The 18,165-nt window shown below is 45.4% G+C and overlaps 1 protein-coding gene across 1 annotated transcript in view; it reads right to left on the bottom strand.

The window, feature by feature from the left end:
- mical3a (microtubule associated monooxygenase, calponin and LIM domain containing 3a) overlaps window positions 1–18,165 on the bottom strand; it is an 87,012-nt gene that overhangs the window by 2,599 nt on the left and 66,248 nt on the right. Inside the window, exons 23-31 of the mRNA XM_039001473.1 lie at window positions 15,613–15,687; window positions 15,304–15,503; window positions 13,169–15,194; window positions 12,851–12,945; window positions 9,096–9,146; window positions 7,825–7,932; window positions 7,262–7,355; window positions 303–402; window positions 42–115 (exon numbers count right to left, since the gene is read on the bottom strand). Of these exons, the coding sequence (XP_038857401.1) occupies window positions 42–115; window positions 303–402; window positions 7,262–7,355; window positions 7,825–7,932; window positions 9,096–9,146; window positions 12,851–12,945; window positions 13,169–15,194; window positions 15,304–15,503; window positions 15,613–15,687 (2,823 nt within the window). The remainder of the gene's footprint in view (window positions 1–41; window positions 116–302; window positions 403–7,261; window positions 7,356–7,824; window positions 7,933–9,095; window positions 9,147–12,850; window positions 12,946–13,168; window positions 15,195–15,303; window positions 15,504–15,612; window positions 15,688–18,165) is intronic.

Here is an 18,165-nt window from a genome sequence, read left to right as displayed (position 1 = left end):
TACAATAAATATTTATTGAATTGAAAAATGGCGATCCTCACCTTCAATTGCCATGCGCTCCCTCAGGTCCTGCTGCAGTCGACTCTGACGATCCTCCAGCTCCAGTTCTCGTGCACTGGGGGACAGAAAGACAGACTTTAGGCCAAACTATTACACCCGTGGCCCTGAATTATGTCTGAAGTCTAAATTACGTCATAAATCCTCTAAATTATGTTTGTCTACTTTTTGTTACAGTACCGTATTTGGATGCAGAGTTAACATTCAGTAGGCCTATAACAAAGGATATTAAATGGTCAACTCACAATATCATCAGCTCAGATTCGTATCGCACCAGGGCGTTTTTCTCCTGGACCAGTTTGAACCACTCCTGCATGAGTTTGGGGTCGTCCTTTTTTCCCATCCCTGGAAGAAGCAGCAACACAGAAAGGGGAGTGAGGGAAACGGCAGGGCAGAGGAAGCTCTAGGTGATTCTGATGCAGACACTGACACAGGCAACGCATTGACAGCCAAGCCAAGATGTCTTTGTAATGGGAATGGATGATGAGGTAGGTATGATTGACCGGACTGTTGAGCAGGGCTCAGGATGGTCTGGCCGTACGGCTCACAGAAGATGGCGTGGAGGATATTTCAACTTTGGGTGTTGCAAAGTTGAGAATTTGTGCGTCACTCAATCTGGACTTCTGAGACAGACACCCCTGCTACTGTACTATGATATAGTAATAATAATAGTAATAAATGGCATTTAGCAGATGCTTTTATCCAAAGCGACTTACAGTCATGCCTGCATACATTTTTATCATTCGGGTGGTCCCGGGAATCAAACACACTATCCTGGCGTTGGAAACGCCATGCTCTACCAACTGTCCTACAGAGGACCACTGTATGTCAGAGCAGTGGACGTCTCCTACCAGTGTGTGTCCCCCTACAGAGAGGGCCATAGGTAGGGAGTAGAAAACCTGGCTATTCCACCACATTGTACCCATGGAACCTATGGACTTTTTACACAGAGATACAACTATTCTGGTGTTATATCTCAATGGAAGTTCGACATCCCTACATGCAACAATGAACCACCAGCAGAAATAAAGGATTCTGTCGGATCCTATTAATGCGGAGTGGTTTCATAACACCCATGTTATTAATTATTTCATACTCCCTACAGCTTCTACTGGGTCAAATGGTGGCGTCGATCTGTCATTTAGACCAATAGTGAAGCTATCATACTCTCCTATTAGGTCTGCCTGAGAGGGAAGCCTCTACTGGCATTTGGCATGCATTACTGCAGTCAAGGGCCAATGCAGTCAAGGGCCAATGCAGCCAAGGGCCAGGGGCCGCAGAACCTTTTTCCTTGTGCCACTGTAAAAGGCGGCCAGTCCATGCTATGCTATCTGTCGCACGCAGGTGGAGCCAAGCGGTTTCAATGAGACACTGAGGGGGCAAACCATTAATGCAGCATGACGTACTTAGCTGGAGTGGTTGAGTCTCTTGCAAAACGAAAAGGAAAAACACAGTACACACAAAAATCGAATGGCTGTGCTCTTGGGTGCTGCTGCCGGCTTTCGCTGATTAACAGACAAGGACAGAGAGAGGCAAAGCAGGGTTCCTCAGACAGGACAAAGAGGAGATGGAAACAGGTGGATTTGCTAACTTATCCAACAATGTGCTTGCTTTTCTCTCCCTCTCTCTTTCTTTGCGCCTCGTCCACCACCACCCTCAGCCCAGGTTCCCAGAACACAGGAGAGAAGAACCACAGAATTAGCAATAAAAACACACCAGCCTGAAAACCAGATCGCACAGAACACACACAGGCATGTTTTGTTTGCTACATTGATCAGAAGGCTTCTCAAGAAGTTCCACTTATCTCCTAATCTGTATATTGGTAGAATATGCAAAACTGAGACGTGTCAGACGTTGTAGGTATTTCGTTCTCTTTCCCACAACCTTGTCACACATGGTCTAGTTGCAACACACTATAGTCGGGGGACAGAGGCTGTCTGGCAGCCTTCACGCACTATAGCGAGACTAGACCATTCAGTCGTGCAGATGTCCATTGGTTTTACAGCAAACAGAAGACATGCTGTTGATTAAACACACACTGAAGTAGAGAAGGTTTTCCCTTTAGCTTTTTTTTTAGCTTTAGCTGCAGCTACTTGGAATGATGGAAAAAGGTGTGCACAGTAGTTGTTTACTTGAGTTGTTAACTAGGGTTGAGGGCACATGCTTCACATGTTCTGCCTGAGACAGTTAAACTCAAGGGCAAGATCATCTGGGAGAGGGTCTATAGAAACGTCAATGTATATATGGTGGATTCATGACAGTCACTATATAAACCTTTTAAAAGTTTCTATTGTTGGCAATGTGAACTAGGTTTCTGAGTATCCTCAGCTCAACAAACCAAAAGTACATCAGTAGCATAGACATGTCCTGTCCTTATGTTCTACACCGTTCCAGCAAGTTCCCAAATATCTACATAAAAGTGTGTACTGTAGTGTTGAATGTAGTGTGATACGACTATGACAGATACAGAACGGTGACATGAGGAAATCTACTGAGCCCGGGCACACAGAGGGTGAGGAGGAGGAGTTTCAGGAGACCAGGCGGGAGGAGCCCGGCTCTGTGGATCCCGGTGGTCGGTTGCCATGGTAACCCGCAGCAACCAGATGCAGCGGAGGCAATAGATTACGTTACCTTCAGGGGAACAGCAGGGGCAGAAGGAGATAGGTCTTCGGCGAGGGGTCCCGACAAAAGGCTCAACTACTTCCACAACGTGGTGAAAGAGTGCCAAGGAGTGGAAGAGTGGAGGAAGAGGGAGAGGTGATAGACACAGAGAAAAAAGTGTAGAGGGCATAAAGCGTGAGAGGAAGTGAAGGAGGGGGGGAAGGTGAGGAAGAAACAACAGTGAGGATAAAAATCTAAAAGAGTGAGAGCACTAGGGGGGAGAACTGAATGCACCTTGAGAGAGGAGGTGAGAGAGATCAGTTGTGTGGAGGGAGGGAGGGAGGGAGGGAGGGAGGGAGGGAGGGAGGGAGGGAGGGAGGGAGGGAGGGAGGGAGGGAGGGAGGGAGGGAGGGAAAATAATCTTGTTCTTTCATCTGTTCATCTGAATAATACCCCTCAAACTCAGCAAGACAGGATTGTGTCCATAGAGTTCTATGGTGCTATACAGGAGCTTTTGCAACATCAATGTTGTGTGATGTGTTGACAATGCTCTGCAAATTGGATTCATCCAAATAAAAACAGCTTTATATTCATCATCACTCGAAGGTTTACAGAAATAGAAAATAACTATTTCCCGCTCAGATGATTTCATTATTCCATCCTTGAAAATATTTCAGCTCTTCCAGGTAAACATAACTTGTATTTTATGACGCTATTGTTTCTATTTTGAAGTGCAAATTAGCATTTCGTACAAATGCATGTGAACCTCTGAGAATGTTCTCACAGAAAACGAGTTCATACTATCTACTGGATATAGTAGAGTTAGTAAAGTGAAAATAGACAAATAATTCAATTTTCTCAACAAGGAAGAGCCTTCTATCCCAGAGTACGGAACACACAATGGGAAGGATCTTGATAGGACATGTGAAGAGGAGGGATGGTGTCATCCACTGTCACACACCAAAACAGACAGGAAACTCACACAATGTACTGAAAAGTCTGAGACCTGGGGTGAAAGAGCTGGGAGAGAATGGAATGCGGGGAAATTGAACCACAAGGGACTATCACAGAGGATAGGAGGAGGATGTGTCGGAAGAACTGCCATGTAGAATCATCATAACTCTCGACTCAAACAAGAAAGTCTATCGCTTATACACTCACTGCTGGCAGATTTTTAGAGCGGATTGCTTCTGCCTCGTACCTCATCATGAAATCAAAGTTATGGAACAGAACATGTATATGAATTTCCAAATCATTGAGAATCAGTGCAATGTGAAACTAGCGTGCCTATTGGAGGTGATTATGGTCATAAATGGAGTGATAGACAAGATGTGTCGCTGCAGTCAACCCTGCTGGCCAAAAGCGAGAGCATGACAGTTTTGTTTGCTAGCTTTTAGCACCCCCTGCAGGACTACTACACACACAGCACAGCCATGCTGCTTCCCACAACAGCCTGTGTCGCGGAGCACGACTCAGCCAGAGCCAGTCCGATGGATTGCCAGTCCACATCACTTTACCAGACAGGCCAACACTGTACCAGACCAGGCCCAACCTGCAGACCATGCACACCTTCTCCTCCACACAGCCCATAAGCTCGAGACCACGGTATTCAGTTTGGAGGATCAAACCAAGTGTCAATGGTGTCTTCCATAAATACTTACCTTCTGTGCAATGGATTCCTTATCTCAAGAAACTAAACATTTATGATGGTTGCATGCAATTGTACCGAGGCACGATAAACCACAAAGTGAGGAAGTGAAGAACAATAGTCAAAGGGGGCATGAAATTCATGAATGTGATCATATTAAAATCGGGAGACAATGGCCAGATAGATTTTTCCCGGTGTTACAACACTCCACACCATCTCCTGTCTAATGGATGGGGACAACGACAACATGGCTGGACAGCATCATCACAGAGAGAATAACAGTCCAACAGTCGGACGGACACACACCACATCCACCCTGGGTCAATAAGACGGAGACTCTGTTGGACAATCACAGGTTGTGTCCCAAATGGCACCCTATTCCCTATGTAGTGCACTTATTTTGATCAGAGCCCTATGGCCCTGTGTGGTGCACTATTTTTGACCAGGGCCCAAACCCTTTTCCCGATATAGGGCGCTGGTCAAAAGTAGTGCACTACGTGCCCTGGTCAACTGTAATGCACCATATAGGGCCCTGTTCAAAAGTAGTGCACTATATAGGGAATAGGGTGCCTTTCAGCACAGACACGTACAGTACAGGGAGTTATGCAACGGGGCAGGTATGGTAGAGGCCGAGGAGCAGTGGCACCAGAGCTGGGACTACAGGGATGGATTTAGTACCACAGCACACAGCTCTAAGGTAGTAGGGGTGGGCTGGGGGCTAGTCAAGGGCCAGGCCATGGGTTTAGTTAGGAGTCAGTAAGAGGCACGGCTGCACTACTTTCCAGTTGGGTGTTAGCATGCGTGTATTTCTTTTAGTCGATGTGATCATTAACTTGTACACAAAGCATAAAGGCTTTGACATTTACCACCGCCGTAAAATCATATGATGTAATCAATGCAGTGGCGTTAACGTTACAGTGATCAAAGAGGCTTTGAAATTGATCAGACTATCTTAAGAAGACTAGATAAGTGTGTGATCTTTCGGACTGTGTGTGCTGGAAGTACAACTGAAGGGATCAGAGGGTGAGTCGGCTACTGCCGCAGCAGGGGACGTAGCTAAGGGGAAACAAGCTCCAGACCAGTAGCATAGCTGGGGAAGACAAATAGGTGGGTTAGCTGTTAGTTAGTTGGAAGCGACAGATTTGAAATACATACCGCCCAGATGCAAGTCCAGGATTTCACTGTAATTAGACTCTCCCCAATAGTCTACAACAGGGATATATTAGAGATACGAGTTATTGTACACACACACAGCCACCACTGGGCTACACCAATCTGCAACAACAGGGTCATGCATGTGATTGCATACACGTCACATTCACACACACACTACAACATACACCCAAAGTACTCACCACAAAACAAATGCAGTCAAGTACACATATTGGCTTGTACTACATGGCATTTTCCGTAATGATAGGATGGCTACATAGATTTGCTGTATGGCTGGGTACTGCCTCTGTGTACAAGTTATGAACAGTGTGTGTAGGAGGCAACACCAGCTCTGGAGCGTCATTGTGATATAACCCAAAGGGTTGGTGGGTTAAGATTTCTTGTAAGTATCCCCACTTTTGATTATTGACCATACCAATAGATAAACACAATGTTGCACGATATGGAAGCCCTTTGGGGCAAAATTCAACTCAATCTTGGAGCATATTAACCCTTCTAGAAAGAGGCTATGTGGACAACCACTTCCAGTGTGAGCACACACAAATCTATGTTGAAACAGACATCCTCCAAATCGCATGCAGCTCAAGACGATGACCGACAGAAAAAAAATGAGTACAAAGATAAAATGTTCAGAGATGGAAGACTGTTGCAGTGTCACCACTAATGACATGTACAGTACGGGTCTTATGTTAAACTACAGTGAGTCTAATACCTGATCGTCTTTTGTGTTGTTTTGGTATAGTACAATAAGTCCCTTTATACAATCCTTTAAAAGAGTAGACAATAGAGAGGTTAAAGTCAATTTGAGAGAAACAGTCAATTTGAGAGAAATTTGATGGGGGAAAAAAGTTTTAGTAAAATAAGCACAATGACCAATCAAGATCGACTCCTACACCTCAAGGTTGTCATTCAATTGGTCTCATTCTTGGGGGTGTAGAAAATCACCATAGCTATTTTATAAGCAAGCATTCACCAGCTTGTGTCGTATTCAGCAAGCATCATGTAGATTACAAGTAATTATAGATTATATTGAGACTCAAATGTATCCCTCGAAAAGTGACCGATTATGTTCTAACTATGCTATACTTTACATGCCTTGAAACCCTCCTAAAGCTGGGTTAGCATTGTATCGTGTCATGTTCGTCAGTAACCAATAATGACTTCTTCACCGAGTGAAAGTACAGATGTCTGTGATAGTCCCTTGTCTTGCACGGTTTGAATGCATCGTTTCAGAGTAACAGATACCGCCAGTATACAGACACTGCATATCCACATCCGAGAGTAGGATTTCTACAAATGTAAGACATACTTTCATTCATTGCAAAACCTGGGTGACTGGGTTTGTGAAAAGCATACGTTTTAGAAGTCTAGTCTGCTGCTATCAAAACCACTTTTACTACGTAAAAGGGAGGTCAACGGATGTTTCGAGGAACATTGTTACACGGACAAGAAACCCTCAGTAACAGCGTTTGAGAGTGGTTGAGTTGATTTAGAGGGCAAGCAGTCAAATGTGTACTTGCATAACCAGAATGTATTTAGTATACAAGCAGCGTATAGTAGCATATAACATATAGAAATGTAAAATAGAGATGAACATATTAAATTGTTGAAGAGCATCATCTCCACCCAACTAGGACACTCGTACATCAACAAACTGAATGAAAATCTCCAAACTCTTTCCCCAATCCCAACATTTAAAATGCATGACCACACCCCACGGGCGGGCCCTTGGGGTATGTAACTCAATCAGAATAAGAAGACATAAGAGTGACAGATATGTACCTGCTTCCCCTCGCAGGGCTTTCTCCACGGCCACGCCCCTCTCCTCCAGCTGTCTCTGCTTCTCCTCCACCTGCTCCAGCTGCCTCTGTATGGTCTGAGGGAGGGAACGAACAATTCAGAACACACACACACAGAGGGTCTGGGAGAGTCTCTCATAGCCCACAGATCCAAAACATTTGAATGAACCGACACAGTTCGAGACATTTTTTTTTGTATGAGAAGAGTTTAAAGGTCGTGTCTGAAACCCTCTTAATAATTACCGTCTCAAAGTTGGATCCGTTTTTGTTCTTCTATAAATAGGCTTACTTTTTGTCTTATCAAATATTCATGAGCGGCAACACCGAGGATGCATAGCTAATTAGTATTGTCTTGATCTCTGCATGGGAGTTCTGTTTTGATGATCTTCAAAGACATCAAATTGGGGCTTGCTAAAATCATTCATAATTCACAGCGGTCTTGGTTCACCGGTTAAACACTCCTGTGCAGTGTGGACTCATACACAAGATACTTAATCCACCCACAAAGTTTTTTTCCCAACACAAAATGTCCTATTGGCTGCTTACCTGGGCTCTGTGCAGTCTCTTCAGCTCCTCCTGCTTGGCCTGTCGCCGGGCAGCTTTCTGTACCCTACGTGTCAGCTTGGCATTGAGCTCCTCCTCTGTGTAGGTTTTCTGAAACAACATTACAACCATGTCAGAGGCCTTTGACTGATGGCCCATCCAGCTCTGTGGGAACTAGGCCCTTCACAAGACAGGACAGTAGGACCTCTCTGTTCACAGAACGTTCGAAGAACATTCACAGATCGTTTTCTACAGTGAAAAGACCAGCGAGCGCTTACAGGGGTGACTGATATGGTCTAATGTAATCAACAATCTATGACATCGCAGGAAAACACCAGAGAACGATAGCTCTCCTCCTCCACAGTGGGATTAAATAGAAAACTGGTGTTTCTTTCTGGGAGGTGGCTATCACTTATACCAAAGTCTACAATTGAGAGTACGAGAAGAGCTCACCAATTCTAGAAATGGCATAATTAGGACAGGGCTCAAAGGGTAAGACTAACTAAAGGGATCTTATAGACGGGGCAGCTACCACAATCTGCTCTAGTACAACCTGAAGTTCACAATACACAATCCAAACTGAACAGACAAAAATACACATAACTACAAATATATGATATACCTTAGATTTCCTTATATCACTTCTCCAACTCGCAATATTTCCCCAGTCTACAAGCCTATAAATTCTCAGAAATGTATGGGACATTTTCCATCACATTTTATGAGTTGGTCTATGTACGTTTAACGAGGTTCTTGTCCTCTTTCAGTTCTTACTTTTATGCAATAAACATTTGAATTTGGAGTGAAAAAAAAGTATTAAAACAAATATGAAACATTTAATATAATTTTAAAAAACTGGAGTGATCGAGGAAAAGAGATAGTAGTATAGAAAAGGAGCAGACTGCAACAAGGAGAGGTAGCTAGAATCGACGTGGATCTGATAGCAGCGCTGGAGAACAGTGGGTTAACATCAGACCAGTACAGACAAAAGATAAGGTGATCGACAACCGACCGGAGCAGACGGAGGAACAGCACGGGTAGGCATATTGAAAAGTTGTCATTCATTGTGGCCAGAAGAATGAGGAGTGCAGTAGTTTGGACCTCCAGCAGAGGGGAGGGCTCTGTGGCATGCATCTGAAGAGTAATGGTTAGTTATGCGGTCACGGTGGCCACTGTGGCAAAATGGACGTAGATGCTTAGGGTAGTAGTGCAACGGTTGGCGCATGCGCTGGGGTAATATGACGTGGGCCAATGGACATGTATGTACACACTACCTTGGTGGCGTACGCTCTCTTGAACGCCAATGCGTGAGGGACATAAACAGACTTGGGGAAAACAAAACAAACAGAAAAAAGAAAACAAACAAATGGAATGATTAAATGGGTACAATCAAACAGGCAATGTTAAAAGCCCCCCCCCCCCCCCCCCCCCCCCCCATCAACACAAAGATGAGGGTGCAGTGATGAGTGGTGAATCAACATTACTACCATGAATTATTCATCAAACATTGAACTGAAATAATTTGTATTTAAATAGATAAGTGGTCCAGAGACAACGTGAAGAAAACATTGACGCACAACAGCTGATTATATTAATGAGAAGGCTTTGCTCAAAAATATACTGAACTAAAATATAAAAGCAACAATTTCAAAGATTTTAATGAATTACAGTTCATATAAGGAAATCAGTCAATTTAAATAAATGAATTAGGCCTTAATCTATGGATTTCACATGACTGGGAATACAGATTTAGGAGGAGGGGGGGGGGTCAGTATCTGCTGTGACCACCATTTGCCTCATGCAGCGTGACACATCTCCTTCACATAGAGTTGATCAGGCTGTTGATTATGGCCTGTGGAATGTTGTCCCACTCCTCTTCAATAGCTGTGTCAAGTTGCTGGATATTGGCGGGAACTGGAATACACGTCGATCCAGAGTGTCCTAAACATGCTCCATGGGTGACATGTCTGGTGAGTATGCAGGCCATGGAAGAACGGACATTTTCAGATTCATTATCATGCTGAATCATGAGGTGATGGCGGCGGGTAAATGGCACGACAATGGGCCTCAGGATCTCGTCACGGTATCTCTGTGCATTCAAATTGCCATTGATAAAATGCAATTGTGTTTGTTTTCCGTAGCTTATGCCTGCCCATACCATAACCCCACCGCCACCATGGGGCACTCCGTCTACAACGTTGACATCAACTAACCGCTCGCCCACACGACACCATACATATGGTCTGCGATTGTGAGGCCGGTTGGACATACTGCCAAATTCTCTAAAAAGATTGGAGGCGGCTTATAGTAGAGAAGTTAACATTACAATTATCTGGCAACAGCTTTGATGGACAATTCTCCAGTCAGCATGCAAATTGCACGCTCCCACAAAACTTGAGACATCTGTGGCATTGTGTTGTGTGACAAAACTGCACATTTTAGAGTGGCCTTTTATTGTCCCCAGCACAAGTTGCACCTGTGTAATGATCAAGCTGTTTAATCAGCTTCTTGATACACCAAACCTGTCAGGTGGATGGATTATCTTGGCAAAAGAGAAATGCTCATTAACAGGGATGTAACCAAATTTGAGCACAGAATTTAAGAGAAATAAGTATTTTGTGGGCATGGAACATTTCTAGGATATTTTATTTCAGCTAATGAAAAATGGGGCCAACACTTTACATGTTGCGTTTATATTTTTGTTAAGTTTAGATTCATCTGCACTGCTACTAGCAGAGCAGTCTGAGACAAAAATAAGTGACAATTACATACAGTAGACTACCTACTTCAGTGAGAAGTAAAGGTACTATTTCACTCCACAGAACTGTCATTAAACTACTCAACGTCTCTAAAAAACAACAATCACTAAACAAACCACAGAACACAAAAACTAATTGAGACTATCCTGGATAAATGATCCCTGATGTTCGTTCCTCAATGAGCGTCACAGGGCCAGATCCCTTGTAGTGAAAAGATCCACTGTTAACTAACATGAAATTACATTTTGTTAAATTGTTTGAGATAAAAACACGTTTTATGCTGTACCATCAGACATATTCAGTCTTGGAGCCTGGGTCAAAAATATGACTGAAGTCATGTTTGCCATGCCCATTGAGGCTCCGATACATGTTCAGAGTCTGTTGAAATCATAACCATGGGCAAGACATTAACGACGAGTTGTTTTGGAAAGTGTTTAAAAAAGGTTAGCATGAGGAATGCTTGCCTCTGGCCCTGAGCTCCGTCTACTCTAATCGATAAACCTCCACAGATACAGAGCAGCAGCGGACTAAACACTTTTGAATTTCAACTATTTCAGCGTACTGAACGCAAATGAAGTCCGATGTGTGGGCCTCATTTTGCTGAAGACTTATTTTTGCCAGACACTGCATATTTTGACTGTTCACTAATACAAGTAAAACTAATTCAATTTAACTCCTGTCCTTGATCAGGATTTCCCAAACTCGGTCCCAGTGTCCCCCCTGGCTGCACGTTTTTTTTTTTCCCCTCGAGCTAAGATGCTAACATTTGTGTCAACTCTACACAGTTCTGTGAGTGTCACTGAGTAGGCTGATACTCCATTACATGGGTGTAACATCCATAGGTTAGGCTGTACAGTGCATATACACTGAGTGTACAAAACATTAAGGACACCTTCCTTATATTGAATTGCACCCCCCCCTTTTGCCCTCAGAACAGCTTCAATTCGTCAGGGCATGGATTCTACAAGGTGTCGAAAGCGTTCCACAGGGATGCTGGCCCATGTTGACTCCAATGCTTCCCACAGTTGTGTCAAGTTGTCTGGATGTCCTTCGGGTGGTGGACCATTCTTGATACACACAGGAAACCATTGAGAGTGAAAAACCAAGCAGCGTTGCAGTTCTTGACACAAACCGGTGCACCTGGTAGATACTACCATACCCTGTTCAAAGGCACATACATCTTTGGTCTTGCATATTCACCCTTTGAATGGCACACATACACAATCCATCTCAATTGTCTCGAGGCTTAACAATCTTTCTTTAACCCGTCTCCTCCCCTTTATCTACACTGATTGAAGTGGATTTAACAAGTGACATCAATAAGGGATCATAGCGTCCACCTGGATTCACCTGGTCAGTCTATCATGGAAAGCAGGTGTTCTTAATGTTTTGTATACTACGTGTACACGGTCAGTATGCCCCCAATGCAATTACAAAGTCTAATACTTCCACAGTGCGATTTCAACTGATTTATACTATACAAATGATTGTATTTTGCTGAACTTTCAATGGGGGGCTTTTATTTTAAAGGCGAATCGCAAATTCCACTATTGTGGCTAAGCCTTATTGCAGCTAGCTTCACACAGGTAGAGTTGTTGACCATTTTCATCAACATTGGTGCCATATTGGCTTTGATATGATGGTATGGCGATTTTAATTTAACATTGAACTTCAATCAATCCCTACTATTAATACCAATACTATACTAATACTTTGTTACTTTGCTTGCAGGCAGAACAAAATGCCAAAAAATGGAATGGATTAGCTTCAGACCTACCTTGATTAATTTTATAATACTGTTTTAGGTTGAGTTAGGGTGTCTGGGATTCTAACCAGAAAATAACTCTGTTAAAAAGAAGAATTGCTGTGCTTGAGCATAATATAGTCCAAAAAATGAATAGTAATTTACATTCAACATTTGAATTGTTATGCTTGTTTGAAATTCAAAAGCATTCATCCCACTGTAGCACCTAGTGTAGTACCTCCTCTTCCTCTATGATTCGATCAAGGTCCCGACCTCTTTCTCGTTCCTTTTCTCCTTTTTCCCTTTCCCTTATTTTTTGCCTTTTTCTCTCCCCCACTTTTTCCTCCTTTATCGTTTCCTTCTGAATGCCTGACACTAGGTCAAAGATGTCCGTATGCCGCTTGGAATATAAAGGATTTAAAACAGCACATGAAAACACAAAAAAATGACCACAGTTGGGGTGAGGTTTTAAAGTGTGAACCGGTGATGGATGAAAATAAAAAACTGAGTGACAAGCATGACTCACATCTGTCCTAGACTTCTGAGAAGACCTCTCCAGCACATCATCACATGACAGATCCGAGTCCTCAGAGAAGCTCAGGTTTCTGCGCGACTTCAAATCTGGAATGGAAAAAACAAAGACAGCATAACTAACTGTTATTTCTCTCTGGACTTGATGTGACCATAACTAAAATAACTAGCCAGGAACACATAAACAAAGAGTGACATCAAGACTAAATGCCTTGCTCTAAGCAAGTCATGGTAATCTACAGGCCATGGTAAACCATGGTAAACTGGTAAACTATAGACTCCATGACATCCTGTGTTTCTCTGTCAGTCTCACCTGACGACCTGCCGAGAGGCGACAATCGCTTCTTCCCGGAGTCGTTGGTGTTGGAGCTGGATGGCGTGCTGGGACATGACTTGTCGTCCTTATTCTTCTTCTTGTCTTTCTTGTACCCCGAGAACACCGCCTTCCACAGGGACTTGTGTTTGGGCGGCGACGGCGTCTCGTCTGTGCCATGCTTGGCGGAGAGCTGGCTTTCATTCTTGGCTTTCTTCTCCTTCTTGTTCTTGCGCGGTGAGAAAAGCGAGCTGCGCTTCTTGCTCTTGCCCCCCGAGGCGGAGCCGTCGGAGGAGACGGTCGAGCTGTCCAGACTCTTGTTACCCTGACTGCTAAAGAAACGCTCTGGTAGAGTCTCACCCTTCTTTGACTCAAGAGATTTCACTGCAGACGTCTTTGGAGAACCGGATGACTTCTTAGTACTTTTCCCGGAAGTCTCTGATGAGGCCACGTTCCACACCACTTTAGCCGCGGCGGCGGCGCCCTTGGCCGTGTCCGTCTCTCTCATCTTGTTGAGCTGCTTGGCCATGGCTTCCTTCAGAGCTTGGCTCTTGATGGACTTCTCTCTGGCTCTCATCCGTTCCTCTGCTATTTCCTTGGCCTCAGGGGAGAACTGCTGGGCCTTCTGGCTCTTCGAGGCCTGCTGGTTCACAGGGAAAATGGGCTTTCCGTTTTCCATGGCCAGGGCCAGGTGCAGGGGACGCTTCTCCCTTTCCCTGTTGGGCTTGCTGCTGGGCGGAGTGTAGAACCTGTCCATGGTTGTGTCCGGCGTCCGCTCGTCGTACGTGTCCTCCACATCGTCCGCAAACGGGATCTCCGCCACACACTCCACGAATGACTTCCTCACCTCCTCCCGACGTGGTTTGCTGCTCTTCTCCCGTCTCATGACCACCAATGGAGTGACCGGAGCTGTGACCGGCGAGGTGACCGGTGTTGTCCTGGGGGCAGGCTTGGGCGCAGATACTGGCATAGACACAGGGCTGAGTTGGGTCCTCGGTGCAGGCACAGGGCTGTTGGTCTTGGTGGGGGCCGCCTTGGCTGGCTCAGGTGTAGTGGGGCCATCGATCCCATTGTCCCAGGACACCTGGTGCTTCTGCTGCTGCCTGAGAGTAGCTGGCTCCTCGTTGGGCGGGGGCGGCGGGGGGCTGGAAGGCGGGGTGAGCATGGTGGAGTCGGAAGTGTGGTAGCTGTCACTGGCCGCCTGGCTGTTCTGGTTGGTGGCCGTGCTGTCGTTGAGGCCTAGGCCGGAGCTGCTGCTGAGGTCCCTCCGTTCTGAGCCATTGCTCTTGGGCTCCGCAGGGGAGATGACCTGGCCCTCCACCGTAATGTTCAGCCTGCGAATGACCGAGCGACCGGTGAAGGGAGAAGGGGAAGGCCTAAGCTCCTCCGAGAGATCCTCTGGGGTGTAGGACTTGGTCGAGGGGGAGTCCGGAGTGGGAACCTTACCCACAGTAACATGACACTTCTCTGGGGCTTTGCTGCTGCTGCTACGGTCCAGTGGGGTGAGACCCAGGCTCTTCCTGATCTCGGCACTCTTCAGCCAGAACTCCTCGATGATGTCCGTCTTCTTCAGTGGAGTTTCGTCTGTGAGGTCCAGAGATTTTTGAGGCTCGGGGGTAGTCCTGTCAGAGGAGGCTGGTTTGGCCAGCGGCGTGGAGGTGATGGCAGGGACAGGCTGAGTTCTGACAGGGGAGTCCGAGCTGAGGGGTGAGGAGGGCTCGTGGCAGGGCAGCGGCTGGGCACAGATGGGAGACAGCGGGTTCCCTGTCGGGGGGCAGGAGCAGGGCGGAGAGGTGACAGGGGATTTTGGGGTGACCGTCTCAGGCAGTGGGATAGGCTGGGAGCGGATAGGGGACTGAACAGGGGAGTGAATGGGGGACGGGGCAGGGGTAGCGTATTGGGGGCTCTTGGCATTGGGAGTGTGAACTGTCCTCTGGGGTATTGTGACGTTCTCCGATGCAAAGGGATCTGGGAAAAAGCGCATGCCGGGTGATTTGACCAGGTAGGGAGGAGACGTGTGAGACATCTGGAAGACAAGCAGAGGAAGAGGAGCATTTAGCCTTTGACGAACTCATTAAATGCCAAGACCACAGAACTAATGGCTAACAAGTAGATGAGAGGGAAACATTTCTTACCTGTAAATCAGGCTGTGGAGGTGGTGGTTTGACTGGCGAGAGCACAACTTCCCCATCTAACTCCACCGGACTGACACTAGTTTGTTCAATGCTATAGGCGATCCCCTGACTCTGCGACTTCTTGTCCTCTTCAGGAAGCGCATCACTGAGCTCTGACTGGTGCAGACGAGCCTCAGCCTCCGCGTCAGAGGGAATGTCCTCTGTAATAATATAGACAAGATCAGGGTTCTTAATAAGCCATCTGTGACGCCTCAATAAAGTATTAGATACAAAATAGTAGAGATTTGCTGAATAAGTTGGTTTCAATACCCTGGTCCATCTCGGTGCCTGGCTCAAAATCACGGCTGCCCACTTCTGCTTCCGGGTCATCATCCTCACAGGGCTCTGACGGCACAGGAGAGATACAGTTAAACAGGGGTATCAACTGAGCTTTCAGTTAGGTTCAAGCGGTCTAACGGGTCGTTCCATGTCATTTCAGAAAGTCATGACACCCACGATCACAGATTGTTCTGAAAAGGTTTCTGCAGTTAGAAACAGATAAGCATTCCAACAACATTATTTTGTTTAAATATATTGATTGCATCCAAATTGGCCATTTAAATGTATAGTTCATATAATATTCAATAAATATAGTATATAACATCCAATTTAGGCCAAACTTTTTCCTACCAATAGGAAATACATGAGGAACCCCCCCCCCCCCCCCCCCCACTGGGAATACATTTCATAGTATTAAAAACAATACCACAAGCCGCAGCTCCATTCTATTTGTCACAAATATACAGGTTTGTTGGGGTGGGATTGTCCCGGGTGTGGGGTCGGTGGGTGGTTTTCAAAATATATATATTTTTGATTACCCATGTCTTACACATTGGTAGAAAAAAGGATGTTGGGTAGTATATTTATTGAATATTATTTGAATCCTATACATTTAAATGGCTAATTTGGTTGCAATACAATTAGTTTAATTGCTTAGAGATCAAATTATATTTCAACAAAATAATGTAGCAGGAATGCTAATCTCATTAGTTTCTAACTACAGAAATGATTTTAGAACAACTTGAGAGGTTGGGTGTCAAATTCCTCTTTCTTGTTGCTTTATGAAGGTGGATCAACCCTAATCTGAACCCTCTCCATGTCTGACCTCAGAGTAAAAAGATCAGAAACAAAGGGTTATTAAACAAATACTTAAGAAAATGCCTTTGGGTAGATTTGAAGCGTGAAGAACAGAAATGAGATAAAAGCAAACGAACGGGGATTATTAAAAACTATGCTATAACAACTACTACAGACTAGGCTAAGGAGAGGTACACTTCTGGGACAAACTTTAAAAAGAGATGTGTGCTAAGATATTAACAGACACGTCATTATAACATTTAGACATAGTTGCACATAAAAACTACAACAAAAAGAGGAGCATATATCATGGCATGATTAGTGGTATGAGACATGCACTGATCCATTTCTGAAAAACACGACGCATGACGCTTGCATCAAGCAATTGCACAACCAAAACGGGTTAATGGCATCCCATGTCGAAGTGGACAAGCAAAAGTATCCCTCCTCCAAAGCGTCCTTGTGACGAACGAAACCCCTCCAAAAAGCTTTAAATGGGAGTCACCCGACCTCAGAAACATGCAACTGTTAATATCAGAGGAAAACAACTATTCCAGAGAAATGACTGCGCTCTAACTGTCAACTCCACCCTCATTCATTCCCCATCTAGTGACACCATTGTGCAGGCAGAGGCAGACTACCATAGACTTGCAACAGCTCTGGTGAGTGTGACGTGTAGCCTACAAGAGAAAGTCATTCTAATGTGTTATCAGCACAGCTTTTAGAGAGCTTTACCCTGGCTGGCCTGGCACACTGTGAATGATCTGACTCTCAACCCCAAACACATCCTGACCTCCATCAGGCTTTAACACGACTTATACCCATCCCCAGGCAGAATAAGAGTTTTTTTTTATTTATTTTTTTACTTTTACCCCTTTTTCTCCCCAATTTCGTGGTATCCAACTGGTAGTTACAGTAGCTGCAACTCCCGTACGGACTCGGGAGAGGCGAAGGTCGAGAGTCATGCGTCCTCCGAAACACAACCCAACCACGCCACACTGCTTCTTGACACAATGCCCGCTTAACCCGGAAGCCAGCTGCACCAATGTGTCGGAGGAAACACCGTACACCTGGCGACCGTGTCAGCGTGCATTGCGCCCGGCCCACCACAGGAGTTGCTAGTGCGCGATGGGACAGCTAAACCCTCCCCTAACCAGGACGACGCTGGGCCAATTGTGTGCCGACCCATGGGTCTCCCGCAGTGGCGCCTCTTGCACTGAGATGCAGTGTCTTAGACCACCGCGCCACTCGGGAGTTCATTCTCTTACATTCTTGATGGTGCTTGCCGCTATAAATATGTGTCAAGTCTAGAACACCTTATGCAACTCGTCTCCCCTTCTACTCCTATTTGCTGTAGGTACTGTATAGTCCGATGCACAGGGAAGCGGGGTTGGGTGGTGAGTGAAGTGGTAAAGGTAGTGCAAGTGTTGGCTTCACCCCAAGAGAGATACGCTCTCCTGCGTGGCATCATTCCGGCATGCATGCTCGTGAGTGTGGGTCTGTGTGAGTGTGTGCTGCCATGCTCTAAGGAAGGCCGGTATACAGTAGCATAGAGTTACGAGCTAAAGTATATAGGGACCATCATATAGAATGAGCACATATATCGTTCTGCACTACCTCCAGACACCGACTCCAACCAGACTCGCACAGCCTCATGACGAGCGGATGTGTGGGCGGGGGCTACATTCAAAACAAACATTGGGATAGGAAATGAACGTAAAACAACAGACACATGGGAAAGAAACA

The sequence above is a fragment of the Salvelinus namaycush genome, chromosome 9, assembly GCF_016432855.1.
Source record: "Salvelinus namaycush isolate Seneca chromosome 9, SaNama_1.0, whole genome shotgun sequence".
In the NCBI taxonomy this organism is placed as follows: domain Eukaryota; kingdom Metazoa; phylum Chordata; class Actinopteri; order Salmoniformes; family Salmonidae; genus Salvelinus; species Salvelinus namaycush.
The sequence above is the reverse complement of the archived record's forward strand: the minus strand, read 5'-3'. Positions and strand labels throughout refer to the sequence as shown.